This window comes from Arachis hypogaea, chromosome 5 (genome assembly GCF_003086295.3).
Source record: "Arachis hypogaea cultivar Tifrunner chromosome 5, arahy.Tifrunner.gnm2.J5K5, whole genome shotgun sequence".
NCBI lineage: Eukaryota > Viridiplantae > Streptophyta > Magnoliopsida > Fabales > Fabaceae > Arachis > Arachis hypogaea.
In genome coordinates this window covers 88,484,970-88,508,111 of record NC_092040.1, presented here as the reverse complement: position 1 = coordinate 88,508,111, position 23,142 = coordinate 88,484,970, and the positions used below count along the sequence as shown (strand labels likewise).

Below are 23,142 nucleotides of genomic sequence, written 5' to 3'. Positions count from 1 at the left end.
TATGAAGATGGTAAGATGATAAAATCTATATTGTGTTATGGTATCACTTTTTTAGAGAGATATTTATCCCCACGTTTAGTTGCTATAGGGTTGATGACAATACTCTCTCAGGATACAATGAAACCAATGAATTTTTTAATTAGTAATAATAAAAAATTCTCAACTTTTTTTAACTTTAAAAGAAGGAAAAAATAAGGCTTGATAAACAATTTTCTCTTGCCTTTTTTGTTTTGAGTATAAGGGATATTTATATATAGGCCAATTCTACGGTGCCTTTTGTTTGGTGCCTAATTTTTACCTAAATTATTTGTTCTAGTAACTTTAAAATATTTAAAAAATTTAACTTTTATACTTTTAAATTTAAAATTAATTATTTTACCTATTTTAATAATTAGACAATACTTTTTAAACACCATAACAAACACGTTATATATATGTTGCATAAATACCTAGAAGTCACATACCATGTTGAATTGTGACTCTTTATTGTTGTATGAATAATCACAATTCTTTTATTGTTAGGTTGAATATACACAAAATATCATTTCACACACAAATCATTACATACACATATATATCACCGGTTAATCAATTAACTAACTCAAAATCGGTTAAGAATTTTAACCGTTCACTTAATTATTAGTGTTAATAATATAGTATTTTGAAATAATAAATATCTAATGTAATGAGCATAAATTTATCTTCATAAGTGTCCTTAATTGGAGGCCCACACCTGTAATGGCTGCAATTACTAGCAGTTGGTGCAGTAATAACATGCATGCATGCCCACATAATGTCTATATGGGTGGAGACAAACTAGTGTCGGCACTATTCCCAGCCAGATGCATGCATGCATGAACCCATATATATCAAGTTTGCAAACTAGATTTCCAATTCAAATTATTCATAGCCATGAGAGTGTCTCATCATATGGACACTTTGTAGTTCACCGTTTAGAATGTATATTTTTGACCTTTTTCCGTTGTTATTATTATTATTATTATTATTATTATTATTATTATTATTATTATTATTATTATTATTATTATTATTGTCTAATCCGTTTAAGCTAATTTGTGTCAGTCTACGGATTATACTAATTGATTTGCTTTTTTTCTTTTCGGCGTATTTACTGACTCAATTTTTAGATTTTGACCGTTTGTAGCAGTCCAACGAGTTATACGGACTGGATCATTTACATATTTTTTAATTTTTTTTTAAAAATTGGGAAAAAAAAAGCCTTTTTTGGGGAAAAAAAATAAACAATGGGGATTTTTTTTTTTTTTTTTGCTGTTTTAAAAACTCCAACCTCATGTTCATGTAATGCTGTCTGCCTCTGCCTTGTGAACTTGCATTCCACTCAGTCTGTAAGACCTTTTTTTGAGCTGTTTTTTTTTTTTGCTTTTTTGTTCTTAGCAACGTATTAATTAAGACAAAAGAAAAGCTTATTAACAAACTAATCATTCATCAATTAAAGTGATGAAACATCAACACATACATGACAATTAGAAGAGAGCAATTGTCACACTTATTGTAACAGTTGCAAGATGTCACAAATCACAAAATACAAGACAATTAACCCTAGCTACTAGATCACATTTATTATTATTATATTATTCTTCAACATCAACATACACTACCACTAGCAGCATATGGTGATCATTTGATTCATGCAACAATAGAGTAGTGTTCGTCAACAACACCAGCATCTTCAAACACAAGTTCATAAGCATCTTTATCCGTGAGAATCAAACGCCTTCCATGCTTATCATCGTACCTCCCAATATCATAACACAAACCAGGTGGTGCAGTTATACTGGGACAAAACATAAGCTTGTAACTGAATGTTCCAACTTTCTCAATCTTAAAACTACCATCAATGATTATCTTCCCAGGATGATTTTCAGCACCACCAATAGCTACATATGGTGCCGGCAAATCATCAATAACCACCCATTTTGAAGATTCAGCGCAACCGGGTTTGTAGTCAAACGAAATATCAAGTGGGGTTCCGGTGAAGATTATGCCGGGGCCTATGTCTTGCTTAATAGCAAACTTCACCGGAAGACCCTTTATAACCTCCGAATAATCTTGCAGGACGGTAACCGGACAGATTTGGTTACCAGTCCTGCCGAATTTGACTCCACCTCCAGCTGCGCCAAAAATATTTGGCATAATGTAGAATCTTCCGCCAGGAAAAATTGCGTTGCCGTCTGTGTCCACCACTTGTTCTGCTCCCATGATTAATGGCAGCAGAGTGGTGCTCAAGGCAAAGAGGGCAAGCAATGCAAGCTTCATGGGATTTTTTTTTTTTAAATTTCTTGAGCTATTAATTGAAAATATTGATGCGTTTGTGTGTGTTTGTGCTTCATGATTCAACTTCTATTTATAGTGTAGGAGTCTGTATACCCTTGTTTATTTACGAGAAAATTTAGAAAACGATCAAAATTTATTATTTTTAGTAATTAATCAGTTATTAATATTTAAAAATATAGATTAATATCTATTATTGAATTATTAAATTAAAAAAATTAGATTAATAATTAAAAATAATAATTAAATATAATAAATTTTGATATTTTTTAATATTTTTTATTTATTTGTTTACTTATTTATTTAATTTTTTGTGACTTATCTTATTATTCTTATTATTCAAATATAAATTTCTTACAATAAGTAATTAAGTATGTCTAGTTAATGTACTCAACAGGTTTCAAAATAACTATAAAACATTACATTTTTAATAATAATAATAAATTAATCTTGACAATGCATAAATTTATCTTTATATAATAGACTAAATTTTCTTTATTAATTATTATATAACAAGCATTAATATGTTTAAATTAAAATCATAGTCTTAATTTAAAAATAATTTTAAGAAAAAAAGTTGCAAATGTAATTAATTATGCACATGACTGTTCATAAGGACCTCATTATTATTTGTTAATTGAAATGAGTGAGGAAATATTTTTCATCGAGAAGTGCACTTGACTTGCATGACAACGTTCTCGTGTTGTTTATTCGTGGTTGTTCAAGAACATTATTAAAATTAAAGTAATTTTTTTTCTTCATGTACAATAATAAAGAGACATATACACATGTCTCTAGATATATTCGAATTAAACTAACTCTTTTCTTAGAATTTCGATTTAACTGATAAAATTTTTTAATATTATAATTTAAATAAACTAATAAATTTTACAAAATTTATATTAAATATTATTTAAATTTTATTACGATTTCACGTTTTAAGTACTTAATTAACTTTTTTTATTTTAGGTAATATTTTGATTTTCTTTACCTTGTTAATTATACGGGCTACGTTCTAAAGGTCAAGTTAAGCATGTACTAAAATAGTTGCGCGCGTGTAAAACATTTGCATATATCTAAGGAGAAAATTAATAAATAAATTATTAGATTTGTTCAAAATGGAGTAATCAGTAATGTTATAATACAAAATAATCATATTTAACTTAATCTATAATAATCTTATTTTGCATTTGTCTTTTTTCATTTAATTTTTTTATTTTTTATTTTGCCTTGGAAGATAAAAAGAATCAAAATTTAGATTTTTAGATTATAAAAATTTTGATATCATATTATAATACTATTTTTTTAATTTGAATTAATAAAAAATGCATAAATTATTATCTTTTTAACCGTAAATGACAAAAAAAAGCAAACAAAATTACTTACAGGAATCTTTTTGTTACAAATATAATTTATGTTTTTTTTCTGTTAATTTAAATTTTTATAAAAGAAAATTTATGAAATCTTAAAACTTAATTTTATGGAGCATATGAATCATGTCGTTGGGATTTCTTGTCTATGATATTAATTAGTCCTTTCATTAATTTTGTGGAGCAAAAGAATATCATCGATATTGGTGTTCAGAAAAATTAAAGATGATATATATAATGTAGAACTTAGGAAAATAGGTTATATTACGAATTTAATTATATGCTATATATGTCGTTCGTATTGGATTGCATTGCATTGCATTGTCGCTTTTCGATCGTGGTTCTTGTGGATTTTTCATAAATAGTAAAAACCTAAGAACTTGCATTGTCAAAAGGATAAGCACGAATATTAGGCCGTGGCAATTTTAATACATGTTTTGTTTTGTTGCTTCAAAGCATAGCATGTGCAGGAGGCTCAACGTGTCAATCAATTATAATCAAAGAACTTGAACAATCAAAATAGATATATAAATGCTGAGTTATTTTGACCCAATTAAAATATAGATCAAGGTGGTTTGGGTCATTTAAATCAACTAAATACTAATAAAGTAAGTATCATATTCATTCACGAGCTTCACATGGTTGTTTTTTTTTTCTTGTGACTGCTTCACATGGGTGTTTAATTTACTAGGCATTACTCCTTAGGGCGAATATATTATAATTTTTCTCAACAAACTAAGAAGGGCGGATAATAATGTAGCGAATAAATCACCATTTGTATTCATAAGAAATTAAAATATTAACATATATATTTATATTAAATTAAAATTAAACATATATTTATATAAGATGTTTTTTATATGATAAAAGTATTTTACGTGACATTTTAATCTTTTAAAAATAAAATACTTTTATCACACAAAAAACATCTTGTGTAAATATAAATTTAATTTCGATTTAATGTAAGTAGATATATCAACAATTTTATCTTTTATAAGTACAGATAATCATTTATTCTAACTGTAGCCATTAAAATGGTCAAATAATGCATTGAGCTAAATTTAAGTTAATTTTCTATTATTTTTCAATTTTTTGTAGATAAATAACCAAGATGTTGATAACCGGATAATAAGATTAATAGTCAAACTAAATTAGTTTGAAAAATGAGATGTTTTTTAAATTTATTTTTAAAAAATTTTATCAATTAAATTAGTCTTTTAAAAATTACAAATTAATTATATTTATTTTTTAATACTTCACTTATAATTTTTGTATAATATACATGACACTTAACATGTTTAATTATTGGATGCTGGCAAAATATACTTATGAAAATTTATCTATTTAGTTGTTATGTCATATTAAAAATACAGTTTATATAATTAGAAAAAATAACTAAATTAATAATTTTTCATAAACATATTTAGTTAATCTCCAAAATTAGACATATTAGGTATTATATATATTGTCAATTAACGTTTTACAATATCAATTGTTAGAATATATTAGGATTTTTTTTGGTGAACATATATTAGGATTAATTATCTTTTACTAAAATTATTTAACATATTTAAATATTTATTATGAGATATTATGTCTTTATAATTTCGATTCTGATCTCTAAACACTTATAAATATCTTTCTATATTATATTATTCGATACAACTTGAATATATACTAACCTTTTCTCTACCATTCTCTCGTACCTTTCTAATATGGTATGAAAGTTATGGTATCCTTCTTAAGGAGGATAAGTTGTTTTTCTTCTGGTACCATTTTTTTCCTTCTCTTTTGTCAATGATTTGATGCTTTCTCACCTAACCGATTAGCTCATTCACTACTTACTTATTCTCATGGAGAAACCAATTATTTTTTGTCACCTTTCGATAGTTTGCCATCTCCTCGCACTTTGTCACTTTTCAACAGTTTTTCGACAATTTGCAATCTTTTCAGAAGTTTTTCGGCAATTGGCTACTCTTGCGACAGTTCTGTCTGCATTTTCCTTGTGGCAGTTCTGCCTGCGTTTCTCTATGGTAGTTTCGTCTGCACTTTCTTGTGACAGTTTCGTCTGCACTTCCATGTGGCAATTTCATCTGCACTTCCTTGTGCTAATTTTGTTTGCATTTTCTTTCAGAAATTTCGTCTACATTTCCTTCCGGCAGTTCCATATACACTTTTTTCTAGCAGTTTCGTATGCACTCATTTTATCAATTAATACATTTTTTATTTCGTTATTTTAAATAAGTTTCAAACTCAAATTGTCACTTAAGTTTGAGCGGGATGTTAAAATATATTAGAATTAATTAGCTTTCATTGTAATTATTTAGTATATCTAAATATTTGTTATAGGATATTATATCTTTATGATTTTGATTCTCTAATCACTTATAAATATCCTTCTATATTGTATCATTTGATACAATTTGAATATTCACAAACATTTTTTTTATCGTCTTCTCATACTTTTCTAACATCAAAATTTGAAGAAAATTATTAATAGAGTAACTGGAAGATAAATAGGATTAAATTTTAATTTTTGATAGACTAATTTAGTTGAAAAAATTTTAACGATGAATTTAAAGAATGTTTTATCTTTTAAGAATTAATTTGACTATTAATCCAGTTATAAACTTATAATACCGGTGATTTTATTGGCCCCATCTATTCTATTATATAAAAATCGGATGTCTGCACTTAACGATGGAGCTGACGTGGCATGCTTCGGAGAGTATTTCCCGATTTAATTATTTTAACTCATTCAATACAATTTATTACCATGACTTAATTATATCAGCTAATTGATTTGATTAGATATTTAAATATTAATATAATTTATTATAATATATATTACTTAATTAATTTTACTACATTAATTGTAATTTGTTATATTAGTTAATTAATTTATTCATTTATAAAGTCTGAAATAAAATAAATAATTTATTATTTATTCTAATTGAATTCATTAAATTTAATTATACATTATATATGAATTAATAATAATTTGTAAATCACTTTATATTATATATATTAACAAAATATTATATATGTCTTAATGTGTTAATTAAATATTATATACGCATAGAAAAATAAATACAAAGATGATTTATATAATATTGATAATATTATATTAACACGGTGATTTTTTTTTTTGATATCATATAGTATTATAATGATAATATTATTATATAGTATTATATAAACTTTCTAATATTAGTATAGAAAATTGGAAAATTATTCCTTATGGCAATCATTCTTAGTAGAATAGTGTGTTCCTTATATAGTATTGATAATTATTGCTTAATTTAAAGTAACTGTATGTTGGTATCTTAAATTTATTTTTTAATAATGACCTAAATAGATAAATCTAATTGAATTGAATGATTATATAAAATATTTTATATTATTAATATATTAAAATTAAATTCATTTTTCAGTACAGAATTTTATAGGTAAATTTTATACAAGATTAAGTTATTTTTTATTTTTTTATTTGTTTTATCTGTGTTACTTTATTTAATTCTCAATAGCGTCATATTTACAATTACCGCCAGTATAATATTTTATAAAATATGAAAATTAATTTTTTTTATAATTTAAATATCAATGTTTGAGTTAATTTTAATTTAACTTTTTTAAATTAATGTTATCTTTTATTTAGATCTTAATTAATTTAAAATACAAAAATACTAATATATTTACTGTCTCTTTAAATAATAATAACTTTAATTTATTTACTATCTTTTTTTCTTTTATATTTTGTTTGGCAAAGATAATATATGGATTAGGATGGAGTTAAAAAATACTCTATGTGATGCATATTTGGCATTGATAAATTCATATGAAATAGAAGAGAAGAAAATAGAAAGCTAAAGAACACTGAGTTGAATGGTGTAAACAGATTCATTGAAACTAAGTGTCTGTGGGTTCTCATGTCTCATCTCATTTTTCAAAGTTCAAACACATTTTAAATGTATGAATTTTAATTATATTTGTTTTTTCCCTCTTTAATAAATACTACAATCTCTTCTTATTTTTGCTATAGGCTTGTCTTTTATTTAAAAAAACACAAAAAAATGTAAAAAGAAAAATCAAAGAAATTAAAACTGTTATTATATTTAAAAAAATTAAATGCTCTTTTAATTAAGTATCTATGTAATTCTTATCTAGATATATAAGTATTTTAATATATTGAGTGGTAAATATAAAAAAATATATATAATAGATAAGTTAAAATAACGAATAATGAGATATCTATCTATTCTATTTATTCTATTATATAAAAATCGAATTTTTCTACTTAATGATAAAGTTGACGTGGCATGTTTCTTAGAATGTTTTCTGATTTATTTATTTTAACTCATTAAATACAATTCATTACGGTGGATTAATTATATCAACTAATTGAGATATTTAAGTATCACACAATTTAATATTATGTATATCAATTAATTGAATATAATTGTTAGAGTATAATTAGGATCAATTAGATCAATTAGCATTATTTAACATATCTAAATATTTATTATAGGATATTACGTCTTTATTATTTCGATTCTCCTAGCACCTATAAATACCCTTCTATATTGTATCATTTTACACAACTTGAATACACACAAACCTTTTCTCTACTGCTCTCTCTTATCCTTTCTAATAATAATAAGTACAGTTTAATTTAGTTAGAAGTTCATTATTTTATAGTCTTCTATAAAATAATCTTTTTATCACTTTGGATATTTTAACTTTTTTTCTTTCTTTTTCTCTTTACATGTAATTTTGTTGTGTATTAACTTTGTTTATTTAATGATGAAATATACTCATGTTAATTCTATCATATAATAGTTTATTTTTCTCCTATGTATTTTGATTTGTATAGTTACTATTGATCTTACTATTTTCGATCTTGCTGCTTTTGTTTTTTTGAATTGTTCTTTATTTTTTTATAACTTGATAATTTTAAAAAAAAAGCAAAGAACAGAAAAAAGATGGCTAAAGACGAATGTTAGAAGCCTAAAGCAGCAATATCATTCCTCAGCATTATTATTATTAATATGAACTTTATTATTTCTTTTCTAACATTCTTTAATACAAGTTTCGTTTCTTTTTCTTAATTATTATTAATACTTTTATTCTTTTCTTCTCTAATTATAAATCTCCTTATAATAATTTTTTGATCGGATATTTTTTTGGTTTAATAAATTTTTTTCTCTATTTTTGTCAAAAATAATTTATATTAGAAAAAAAAGATAAAAGTAAATTTTAAGATTCAAATTTAAATAAAATGTGCAAAGAATAACTATTAAATTCATTTGGTCTATTTAAACACTTTGTATTATTGTCATTGAAAATTTCAAATACTATTATAAAATTCTAGATATTTTTATTTTATTGTTCTTAAATTATATATTATACCGTGTATTTGAAGAGTTTCATCTTTTTAAAAGTAAAGTGTGACATTATATATTTTTTAGATACAATAAATGAATAATAAGGTTAAAGTGAGTAACAAAATTGATTATATAATAAGATACAAATTTTTAGAATTTCTAGTACAATTAACAAATTTTTAGTTTCAAAATAATTGTTTACTCTATTTTTTATCTTTTATTTGATTTTTTATAATTTTTTCTTGATTTTTTAATTAATTATGATTGTAATAACTCATCGTAAAACACAGAAGACTTAACCAAAAAATTAAAAAAAATTGATTAATCACAAAATAAATTATGAATTGTGTTTTAATTATGTTGTAAAATATAAATTGGGACTATTTAAAATTAGTTTTTTACCATTAATGTTAGCTTCAGTCATAATAAGGTAAAAAGTAAAAATTGTATATAATAATTTAATTTTATTATTTATACTACCAAAATTATTCTTTAATGTATTATATCCTATTTATTTTTATTCATTAATAATCTTTAGTTCTTTATTTTCAATAAAAATTTGAATTGATTAAATAGATTATTTTTCAATTAGTAATATAATTATTGTGATATTTACTTTGTTCAGTAATTTTTTTTAATTTATTTAATCTGATTAATAATCTCTTTCTTATTTTATGCTAATTTAATTAATTAAAGTTAATAAATTTCAATTATTTTAATTCTTGCAACTTTTTATTATAATAATGTATTTTTATTAATGTATTAATATAATTTTAATATTTATATGTCATTAATAATAATAATCTCATTTAAAAGTGATGTTTTATTTTCAATATATATATAATATGTCTAGTTGTAAAAATTTACTATTTTTTATACGATTAGATTAGACATACTTATATTCAATTTATTTGATTATTTAATTAAAATTAATTATATTAAAAGATTATATTAAGATTATGAAAGATTAATTATATTATTATTCATTAATTATATAAAAAGATTAAGATTATGATAGATTATCATTATTTTATTATTTTTTATTTTTTGATATTAATTCAGATGTTTAGCTTCTTTTTATTATCATTTTTTATTCTCTTATTCTATGTGTTTATTCCCATAAATCTTGCTAAATTAAATAAAGTACTGTATATCTTTTTTTATTCTTTTTTTATATACACATAAAATTTATTAAATTATTTCTCTTCCATCTAATAATTTGTTTCTCTTCTATTTATATTTCTTTCCTTCAATATTTTATTGGTTCTTATTTTTCTAAATTTTATTTTAATTTATGTATTTGTTCTTATTATACCTAATTTTTTTTTATTTATGTGTAATATACATTCTTATATATGTTATAAAAATATGATTTGATTCCATTAACTTGCCAATTTTTTTTTGAAAAATCTAAAGCTAAAGCACAAAAATATATTTATAGATATTTTACTTTAATTTTTTAACTAAAAAATATAATATTTTTTGTCATATTTGTTGGAATTCAAAGTTAAATATGAATATTAATTTTTGAAATAGAATAAATATATTTTAAATTTTTTGCATCTAAAAATAATATTCTATCAATGTTAGAATTATTTAGATGGATAAGTAATAGTGAATATAGAATTATTTAGGATGGATAGAATTAAATACATCTTTTTATTGAAAATACGAATTTAAAAATATTATATTCAATTCTCAATAGTCAACCTCTCATTGAACCATTGTATTTTCAAAAGATTTTTAAAAAATGAAATAGTTTTGGGTGTATAAATTTTGTAAAAATTTAATTAGTTTAAGATATTTATTATGTTGATTAAAAAAGTAAATTGAAATGACAATTTAATATTTTTATACTCTTAAAATATTATTTATTTATTTTTCTAGCATTCTTTATCATCCAATGATCACATTAATATAATTTAATTCAATAAAATTATTTATTATCATTTGATTGAATAAAATTTTTATTTTAGCTGAAAATTTTAGGATTTCTCAGCCTCAAGATCATCCATGTTAAATCATTAAAAAATATAACTATCTAAGAGCGTGGAAGCGTCTCTTCATTCGAGAGTATGATTGAGATAAGAGAGCTTGACTCTTGTGGTTCTTTGATCTTCGTCAACCAAAACTTTCTGTATTTTTTATAAGGCTGAATCACAATTTTACCGTGTGAAAAGAGCTACGAAGGCGAGTTTGATGTCTTGGAGACCAAAATTCTAAAGTCATTATTTATATTTGAGTGTGACACTCATTAAACCTTAAAACTCAAATAAAATAGTATCTATGATTTTAATCTCATTTATCCAAATCAAAAGTAATAATAACTTATTTAATTTAACATTTATGACAATAAATGAGATCACCATTATATAAGTCATTTAATGTGAAATTACTTAATTTACGATTATAATTTATATATATATTATCCATAAATATATTAAGAAATAATAATTTCCTAACAATCTTCTACTTGGGTTATAAATATATATTTTCCTGAGATAACCTCTTATAAATTTTACGCATAAATCTGAATGTTATTTCTTTTATTACTTTAATAATCTAGCCTATCTCATATATTAGTTATGAAATTACCGAAACTTTTATTACAATAGTGTCACAATAAAACTACGATGATCCCATACTAAAATACTCAACTATATAGATCAAATTGGATGAGAAAATTCAAAAATTACATGCAAAAAGGATCTTATGCATGTCTATTTTCAACTTGAATAAAAATTCTATTTTATTCGGTAATAGACTCAGACGAAACTGCAACGGCAACATCCGGGCTCATAGCGAAAGCGACTAAGTGATGAGTCTGTGGAAGAAGAAGAGAAGAACTTAACAGACTCATAATGAGAGAGAGGGAAATTTACCTTGAGAAAAGAAACTCGACAGGAGAATGGTGGCGACGGGCTCAACAACAACTGTAACGGGATGAGCAGCGATGATGACATAAGCTGTGAACAGTGACGGACCCAAAAAAATTTAGTAATGGGGACAAAAATATAAAAAGATTTAGGTATAGATATTTTTTTTGCTTCCCATGATATTCAAGTTAAGGACTAATCCGTCATGAATTTGAATTCCATTTAAGAATCTACAATTGGCCAGCAACGAGTTGCTATACATACGAGACAGAATTCGAACCCTCAATACTTATTTAAGCGGATGACTAAGTTGATTACTTGATCAATCTAAATTGGTTTAGATATATTCAAAATTTTAAATTAGAACTATCTAATACATATTGATAAGAACTAAAAATATACACACAATCATTATTATAATATTTAAAATAATAAAAATATAATTTCATATACATAGTATAATATTTAAAATAACAAAAAAATATTTATAAGGATCTTTTTTTATTTTTAACATGATTAAATATTATTTATATATATATATATATTTAAACAATTATTTTACTTAATTGTTAAATCTACTTATTATAATTTTTACAGTATAAATAATTTTTTTAACCAAAATAATTACAGTATATTAATACATAGATAATATATTTTTTTTATCTTAAACAACTTTTAAAAAATACTAATAATTTAAGTTGTATTTAATTAGAAGACTAAGTTTTAATTTAATTATTAATTAATTAATTAATACAATATAATTAATTATCACTAATTTTTTAGTGTATTTGTTTATTTTTCATACTAAATCAAATTTAATAATATAATTATTATTATGTGTTAAGTTTAACAAAATATTTTTTAACATAAAATACAAAAAAACTATTTATATTTTATTTTGAGACAAATATAATATAATAAGTGGTATATATGTATATAAGTATTACTTTTTTTTAAAAAAATTTGTGGGGACAAATGCCCCTTCTATATTAAACGTGGGTCCGTCCCTGACTGTGAAAGAAGATGAGAGTTGTGAATAGGTAAGCGGCGATGGACTTAGCAACAACATGACAGGAGCTATGCAGTTTTTTTGTGAAGAAGTCGAGAAGAAGAAGATTTTAGGTGACGATGATTGAGTTTATCTTGCATGGCTATAGAGTATAGACTGAAGTTATGAATTATGTGTGATGTGAGGCAAATCTTAATTCCTAAAAAGTGTTTATATGTATATATTCGGGGTGGGTACACTCTAAACCCGACCATACCCTGTCTTGAGCAAAATCTGTCCCGACTCGGGTCAAGTTATTACCTTTTTCATCCAGGTATGGACGGGTCGGTACCTGCGTAAACTCCAGCCAAGTTTAACCACGTATTGATATTCTATTTATTAAGGGTTTAGCACTAGCTAATGGATTGCTATATACACAAGGCGAGATTCTAACTCCTAATAGTTGTTTAAACGAGTAAGATGATCACTTAACAAACTCAAATTGATTAAGACAAATACTAATTATTTTTAATATTTTTAATATTTCAAACGTAGAAAAAGAGGCAACCCTAAGCCTCCATCTCCTCGCCCTTTTTCAAGCTGTCCAGCCACCTGCGCTGTCACGTTTGCTCCGCCGCCGCTTGAACTGCTTCAGCGTCACATTAACGCGTCTATTACGCGTCTTTTCGTCGCGCTTCCACTACTTTTCAGCCTTTGTTCCATCATGCTTCCGTTGATGTTCATCCTCTGGTCCGCCACGCTCCAGTCCTCGTATTCCACTTCAAGTTCCTCATCTGTGCTCCCGCCCCCTTGCGTGTTTGAGTTCCAGCCCTCGTTTGTGCTCCCTTTCCCTCATCTATTCGAGTTTGTGCTCCATCTCCCTCGGCTATGCAAGGTAAATTCTTGCTGGTGCTGATTTCTTCTTTATTACGTTGTTTTTCTTACTGCCATTTAAAGTTAAATTTAACATACATTTGTTTTATTTTGTGATTTAGATTTTAAACCCTTGTTTATTACTTTGTTGTTTTGCTTCTGTTTTTTATCTAATTCTGCTAGTATTTTTACTGCTATTTTTAAAATTGCCATTGTTGTTAGTGATGATGTGGAAACTCTTGTTACTAAAGTTGTGTTATTAATTTCTTTTTACCTGCAAAATTTGAATTTATGTTTTTTATTTCAATACTGAAAATGACAAAAGTTTAACTGGTGTTTGATTCTGTGAAAACTGAAAACTCTTATTGCTGATGCTGTTTTATTAAAATTCTGCCATTGTAGCACTCATGCACATGGTGTTTGATCAAATGCCTAAAAGAAATTAGAAAAACCTCTCAATGAATATAATGAATTATTTGACTTTAGTATTTATATTTTTCTTTTGAATTTCTAGGTTCTGATGGATAAATGAGTATCATAAGTATGTAAAAAAAAAAATAGTAATACTGAAAAAATTGATTATTAAAGATGAATGTTTATCAATATTGATTTATATTTGTGTTAGTTGTGGTAGTGTTATATTATTCTAAAAAATTGTATGAATTAAGTTAGATAGTTGTATAATATAATTTGAATGATATTTTAAAATTTATATTATACTATAATTATATTTTAGTGTGTTTAATTATTTATATTTTAATTATTATTTTATTATAAAACAGTTATTCCGATTAAACTACAGTTAAATCGGTTAAATCAATAAATTAATAACTAAAACGGTTCGATGACTAATTCGATTTTTAAAGTTTATTATCCACAAACTCCAAGAGCAGATAACCCTGACCAAAAACAAAAAGAGCAGATAACTGTATTTTTTTTCAAAACAAAAACCTTATTTTATACTTTCATAATTATATAATGTGTTAAAAGATTTAATTTTGTATGTATTATTTTTTTATCGATTTAAATTTTGTAACAAGTAATTATCAGAGTTTTAATAACCTATCATAAACCAAAAAAAGACTTTTGCATGTGAGAAAATTCAATTATTATTCCACTGTTTTTCTTATTATGTTAAATACGAATCCTTAACTAATTAATTTATATTATCTTTTAGTTTCATCATCACAATCTCTTAACATTCTCGTTTTTTTATCAACAGTAGTACTAAAAGTTCAGCATATTTTATCATTTATAGTTATTAATTAATTATTATTAATATTTTTGATAGTATAAATTATATCTAATAGTATAACATTATATATTTTTTTCTATTAATTATATACTAATTAAATTTTAATAAAACTACTAATTAATTCCTTAGACTTTCTCATTCAAATATAACTAGAAAGCATTATTTAGTACACAAACATATATGCACTTATACATATACATATATATGTTGAACGCAAGCATGCGCTGAGCTTTTAAACTTCGCTTCCAATTACATATATCATGATTAATGATATTTTCTAAATTCATTAAAATTTCAAACAATGGTCCTAATTTTCGCATAATTTGGATCCGGTTTTTGCAGCGCAAACTGGAAGTTAGGCTCAGCATTATTAGTAACAACAAGATTCAAAAGACTAACATGGTTCCCAAGAGAGTAACCATCAATATTGGAATAAGTGGTTTCAGGACAGAATTTAAGGCTATAGCTATGTGTGGATTTGTGAATGCTAAAAGGAGCATAAAGTGTTGAGTATCCAGCATGAAATTCTGGACCTCCAATTCCAACATACCCTTTTTCATTCTCATCAACAAATACTATCCATTTTGGCGACAGAATGCAGTCCGGTCGCCATAATTAAAATATTGAAAGAAATTAAATTTCTAACATGGTATTAGAGTATATTATTTTTCCGTCAGAGTTTTCTCCCGGCACTGGGGAGCTAAACTTAACACAGAGGCCGTCGTAGAAGGGTATATATATGGTTAATTTCGACGGTGGTTGGACAAGTCGATTTTCCGGTGTAACCTAGGGTTACGGCAGGGGGAAAGGGTGGTCCAAGAAGGATTGGCTTAATGTAGTATGCGGTGCCTGTGAGAATAGGGTTTCCATCAGTGTCAAGGAGTGGTTCTGATGATGAAAAGGTTAATATGGGAAATGCAAAGAGGAAGATGAAAGAGAGGGTAATTAGCTTCATGATAGTGTGCTCTATGCTCAATAATTGAAGGTAATTAATTAAGGTTTGTTGTGTTTGTGTTGAGTTTTGGAGTTTGAAGGCTTGGGTCTATTTATATATACATGCATGAATTGTTATTATAAAGTTTATTAGATATATATACCTATAACAATGTTATAGGATCAGTAAAATTTATAATATATACTTGATTAATATTAAATATTAAATATTGAATTTTAAATTATAGATCTTTAATCTTAAATTTTAATAATATAAAAATAAGGTATAAATCTAAAGTGTTTGTTAATAATAATAAAAAGTGTTAACATTTTAATATTTTTAATATAACTATTCATATATTTATTTTTAGTTTAATCTTTTGGGACAAAATAATTTTATGACATTATTATATCAAAGTTTTTATATTCAAAATATCTAAATTTCGATATTATTGACCCTCAAAAGAAATATTTTAATATAAGATAAATATAAAAAAGTTTATACAAAATTTATATAAATTTAAAAAAGACTTTTATATAAATAAACGTGCTATTATATAGATATAATAATTTATAATGTATTTATTTTTTTGCTATTAGATTAAGATTTTGAGATCAATAATTCTATAACAAAGTTTAAAGTGTCTTAGTGTGATATAATTTAATATGTAGTAGGTTTTAAACAAATCGATTTTTTAAATATCAACTATGTGTCTAATTGTGATGTAAATTTAATAAAATAGCATCAATAATTCATGATGCTTTTTTTTCGTTTAAATAATGTTATTATTGAAGGTGGTAGTATTTGGTAAGTATTTAGGAAATAAATTATAAATTTACTTAATTCACATTTTTTTCTTTCCCACAAATTAGGGATAGAAATATGTTAGAATAAATTAGACCTTTGACGTTCGAAAATATAACTAATTAGTAGTTTCAAAATATAATCCAATTTTAGACTCATAACTTAATATAAACTATGTTTTAGGATCAATTTATTAAAAATTAATTTGTCAACTATTTTAAAATTTTCGGTAACTAATTTGTCAAAATTTTAACAAATTCATTTATCATCCCACACAAAAAATTCTTAGAAGCTAATATGAGGCTAAATTTTTTACACATAGATAATTTTAATATAAAATACAAGAATATTAATTATTTTGGTGTTTTATATTGTCATTGATGTTTTATAATAAAAATATTTTTTAATTATAAATAATAAAATGTCATTGATATTTTATAAAATAAAATATTATTTTAATTATAAAAAAATAAAATAATACTGACGTTTTAATAAAATATCACCGATATTTTATAAAAATTTATAATAATTTTTTGAGAATTTACTCTTAATAATCCAATATGAGGAAAAGAAAGTTCCTAATATGATGTGCCCTAAAAGTAATATAGATATCAAAGTAGACTCTATACATGTGGCAATATAAGCCAAATGTAGCAGTTGATAACTTGACATATTGGTAATATCGGACCCAGATCTTATATATGGAACAAATAAAAACTGTATTTCATATTTGATTTTTATATTTTGGTTATTGGCTTTTGCGAAATAGAAATACTAATTTTGGTAACTAACAAAAAGTTTACCACAAGTGAAAAGTCCGAATTGCCTCGACAACTGCAAGAAAAAAAAAGTGAGTAGTGATGGTAATTCAAACTTTTTTCCTTATAATTATTGGTTGTTCATTTCTTTTTAATTGTCAAATTATTATTATTATTATTATTATTATTATTATTATTATTATTATTATTATTATTATTATTGGTAATTTGGAGCAGGTGATGATACGCTGGTGCTTCTTGATTGCTTATGTTGATTATATGATTTAAAATGGGGGATGAGTGGGGTACTACGATGAGACCGACACTTTTAATCTACTCTATTTAACATTTGTTTATATTAGTGAATCAATAAACAGTTAAACACTAATATCTTTATTGATTTATTCTTTTAAATTAGGATATATAAAAATATTAAAGATTAAATTAATTAAGATAATAAATAATTTATAATTTAATTAAAAATTTTTGGATTCAAATTTTAAAACAATAATTTTTACCAATTATTTAAAATAAAAAATATTTTAAAAAATTAAACACCAATTCTTTTAATATCTTAATTATATATATATATAATATGTTTCAAACACATATTTTTGCTATTAATAACAACTTGAATTATTATTAGACTGTGAAAAGTGGCCGAGGTTCAAAAATATTTTTGAAGGAATCAAAACTTTAATATAAAAAAATACATAATAACATTTATATAAAAATAAAATTCATAAATATAGCTTTTAAAAAGTTTATCACTAAGAATAAATAAATAATTTTATAAATAAATATTTTAAAATATTTTAAAATGGTACTTTCTGAATTTTAAATGGTACGATTTTAAATATTTAATAATTAAATTAGAACTATTTTTTTTATAGTTAGAAGGATAGATATTAAAAATTATAATATTTATTAAATATTGAATATTGAATATATATATTTTTAAAAATCAATTAAGAAACTAACAAAGCATAAAATAATATCAAATTAATTAGATATAAAAGAATTATTCAATTTCTTAAAATGATATGGGAAAATATAATTACTTAGAATTTAGTTTAGAAGATTAAAACTTCAAAAGTTATCAACTTGTAAAAATTTTCTAATAGTCTATACCAATATTTAAAGAATATTTTAATATTTTTGTGTAAAAAATTAAAATAAAAACAGTAAAACATAAAATAGCATTAAAAATAAACTAATTATTGTAATGATTATGATAATGAGTTTTATTGTATCAATTACTTTAAAAAATCCATTCTAATTAATGCATTAGTCCAACCAATTTAAAAAAAATTAAAAAAGTAAAATAGTCCATTATTAGTCTACCAAATTAAAGAAAAAATAATAAAAATAGAAGAGTTAAGAGTTAAACACATTGTATGTAGTATCATATATAAAATTTTAGCTAACTGAACTCTAATAATGTTTTGCATAATCTTGTTACTAAATTTTTTATAAAAATACTTTGGGGCTATGGCCTCCTTGTTCACACTCAGCTCTGCCGTTGACTGTATGTGTCGCTAATAATTTTTCCAAATTAAAGTTGCATACACGAGTTTGGTTACGAAGAATTTAATTTTAATATACTATCGGTATCGGTGTAAAATTATTTAACGCATTTAATTATATAACGTTATATTAATAAAAATAATAGGCCTGTTACACATACAAGTCTTTTTGGCTTACAAGCTATATAAGTTAGTCCAAATCTAAGAAAAAACACGCGCACCACACCTTTAAAATCGAGCGTCCAACGCACGTGTTCATTATGCCGCACTCTTCCTCTTATTCCTCAATCAAAACGCAAACCGTCAAGATTCGCACTCTTCTTCTTCTTCCTCGATTAAAACGCAAACCGTCAAGATTCAAGCGACATTCGAAACAAAAGACTCGTTCCAACTCCTCGTGAAGAGTAGAAGAAATCAAGAAAAAAAGATACAAATCTCCATAAAAAATCACTAGAAAAAACGAAAAAATATTATTCAGGGTACTGTTTTATTATTTTTCTAAGTTTTTTTTCTAAATTATCTCTGCCATGTGCCTCATCCTTAACCAGCAAAACATTAAAAGATTTCAAGAAGAAATATACTGTCTCTCCCATGTTTTGGGTGTATTTCTTAAATCCTTTGGGTGTATTTTTGTAATCCTTTCTGTAATCGTTTGGATGTATTTATGTAATCGTTTGGAGGTATTTCTGTAATCGTTTGGGTGTATTTCTGAAGTTCCATTATCTTCAAAACAATTTTAAAGCTTGATTTCAGAAACCATGAAAATAAAAAAATAAAGCAAGAAGGAGATCCAACAAATTTGGCAAGAAATTCGAAAAAAGAAACAAAATCTTTTGAAAAATGGAAGTTATATATTTGCGCGTTAATTGATTTGAATTGATTTAAAAGTCTGTTAAGCTTGTAAGCGTAAAACACTTGTATGTAGAGATTAATCCTAAAAATAATTATCTTTTTACATTGACTATGTGTCATTTAAGAAAATAGTTGTAATTGCACGTGTTAGAAAGGGGAGAGGGAGCAATAGAAAAAAGATTTGTGAATATTCAAATTGTTTAGAATGATACAATATAGAAGGGTATTTATAGGTGCTAAGAGAATCAAAATAATAAAGACCTAATATTCTATAATAAATATTTAAATATACTATATAATGCTAATTGATCCTAATTATATTCTAACTTATTGAAAATAACAAAATTAAAAAATGTATAAACTGATAGGTGCAGATGGAACTGCCGGAAAGAAGTACAGATGAAACTGTCGCTGTTTGAAGGAAGCGCATACGGAACTGTCGCTATTTAAGGAAGCGCACGGAACTGTCGGAAGGAAGCGTAGATGGAACTGCTGGAAGGAAGTGCAGATGAAACTGCCGTTATCTGAACGAAGCGCAGACGAAACTGCCACAAGGAAACACAGACAGAACTGCCACAACGAAACGCAAACAGAATTGCCACAAGAAAAACGCAAACGAAACTGCCACAAAGAAACACAGATGGAACTGGCACAAAGAAACACAGACGAAATGCAGACGAAACTGCCACAAAGGAATGTAGATGAAACTATCGAAAGAGAGCGAAAACTATATGCACTACAAAAAAATGGAACATTTGTAACAAAAAATTTGTATCAAATTTAAAATTGTTACAAATTATGGCTTTTTTGTAACAATAATTAGTTATTGTTACAAAATAAGAATATTTTGTAACAACAAGAATATTTATTACAAAATATTTGAATATTTTGTAACAACGTGATTTCTTTTGTTACAAATTATGTTGGCTTTCGTATCAAATTGTTGTTTTGTTGTAAAATATTATAATATTTTGTAACAAAAGATTATATTGTTGCAAAAGTTCAAAACATTTTGTAACAAAATATCTATTTGTTTCAAAAGCTCTAAATATTTTGTAACAAAAAATTAATTTGTCACAAAATACAATATTTTTGTAACAAGTTATTTATTTGTCATAAAATTCAAAGATTTTTTGTAACTAATAAAATATTTTGTTTTAACATATTAAATGTAAGACTTCAAATTTTTAAAAATTAACATAGTGAGTTATTTATGATTTATTATATTTATTTAAGATTTTATATTCAAAAATTTATTTTACTAAAAATATTTAAGTCAATTTAATGATATACTTTGAGTTTAAAATTACTTTAAAAATTAAATAATAAATTATTTATGATTTATTATATTTATTCAATATGAATTTTTAGAGATTTATATATTAAAATTAGGATATTTATTTAAAAATAATTTAAGAATTTATAGTTAAATAATATCTTTATATAATTATTATTAAATTAAAATTAATTTGCAATTACTATATTATTCTTATTTTTATTAAAAATATAAGAATTTTTGTAACTAAAAAAATTTATTTTAAAATATTTAAATCTTTAAGATAATTTTATTTTGTTTTAAAAATTTAATTTTTAAAATATTATTTGTATTAATTAATTATTTTTATAAAAAATTCAAGATTAGATGATTAATTTTTAAAAATGGTATATATTATTTTATATTTTTTTATAAAACTAATATATAATTTTTACTAATTGTAATCTTCATTTTCACTCTTCATTCTACCGTTTGCTAGATCACCCTCTTTCTCTCTTTTTTTATACCAAAGATAGAAAGACTCAAACGCTCGATCTCTTAGATGAGTATGAGAAGACTATACCATTTGAGTTATAACTCGTTGGTGGTCACCTTCCTTCTCTTATTTAAAATAAATTTATAACAAATATTATTTTTTATTTTATAACCACTCTAAAATTTAACATATTTTTACATTTAAAGAAATTTTTAAAAACTTCCTTAAGAACAAAATATAGAGTTCTGATTTTTTTTCTTCTCTCTACTAAAATCCTAAATCCATCATACCCCAACACTCATTATTAAGCCTGTAAAATCTCTAATTGTTAAAAAATAAATAATAAATTATTTATGATTTATTATAGTTATTTATGATTTTATTTCAAAAAATTATTTATCAAAAAATAATTAAATCAAAGTGATAAAATTAATTATTTAATTAAAATTACCAAATTTTAATTTATCCAAAAATTTTAATTTTACATTTTCTCCAAAAAAAATTCCTATTTCTTAAATTAAAAATTTTAACTCTAATTTTTATCCTAACCCTATCCACACGCACTCACTCACTCACTCACTCACCTTAACCCTAAACCCTTCCAGCCGCCACACCCCCTATCCCCAAATGCACACACACAACACAAAAACACATACATAGCAAGAGAAAGGGAAGAACGAAAAGGGAAAGAAAGGAAAAGAAAGGGGGAAGCTGGAACCAGAGAGCAAGAGAAAGAGATGGGGAAGAGGGAGGACGGTGCCGTCAAGAAGGAGGAGTCGTTGAGCGAGAGGAAGAGCTCCGTGAGGAAGGAGAGCCGATGTGCCTCCATCGCCGCCGTCAGTTCGCGTTCTGCTGTCGCCAAGGGAAGCCGCCGCTGTCGTCGTCTTCATCGTGAGCGGGTCGTTGCCAGCTTCCACCGCCGTTGCATCTCCCATCACAGACGACGTTGAGGACGCACAGGAGAGACAGACGCGTGGAGATTGGAAGACGGAGAAAAAAAGAGGAGGCGCTATTCGCCCTGCTGTACCCAGTCGCCGTTCGTGGAGTCATTGTCGTCGCCGATGTTAGGGTTTGCATCACTGAGCCCCTGTCACCAAAAAATAGCGCTGCCTCGCCGGGATTCACTATCGGTAAGGGCGTTCTCCCTTTTGATTTTGATTTCTTTTCATTTTTGAGAATATTGTTGTCATTGATTTTTATCAGGAGCTTCGGATAGGAGGGAAGGACAAGCTCAAGGGAGTTGAGGAGCAGCTAAGATTGCTTAGGAGCTCTGTTGTTATAACCAAAAAATTTTCAGCCACTAACATAACTTGCTTTATAGAGGTATGCAAATTTGTCTTGTTTTATTTAGATGGATACATGTGGTAGTGGAATTGAGGTAAGTGGCTTATGAACTTTAGAATGTGACCCTTAATGAGTTTCCAAGATCTGTTAAAAAAAAGGTAGTCAACTTTCTAA

General features: G+C 24.9%; 1 protein-coding gene across 1 annotated transcript; it reads right to left on the bottom strand.

The window, feature by feature from the left end:
* Window positions 1-1,445: 1,445 nt before the first annotated feature.
* On the bottom strand, window positions 1,446-2,366 carry LOC112801783 (kunitz-type trypsin inhibitor-like 2 protein). The gene has a single exon (XM_025844707.3). The coding sequence runs from the start codon at window positions 2,296-2,298 to the stop codon at window positions 1,669-1,671; it is 630 nt and encodes a 209-aa protein (XP_025700492.1). The 5' UTR covers window positions 2,299-2,366; the 3' UTR covers window positions 1,446-1,668.
* Between the last annotated feature and the right edge of the window lie 20,776 nt (window positions 2,367-23,142).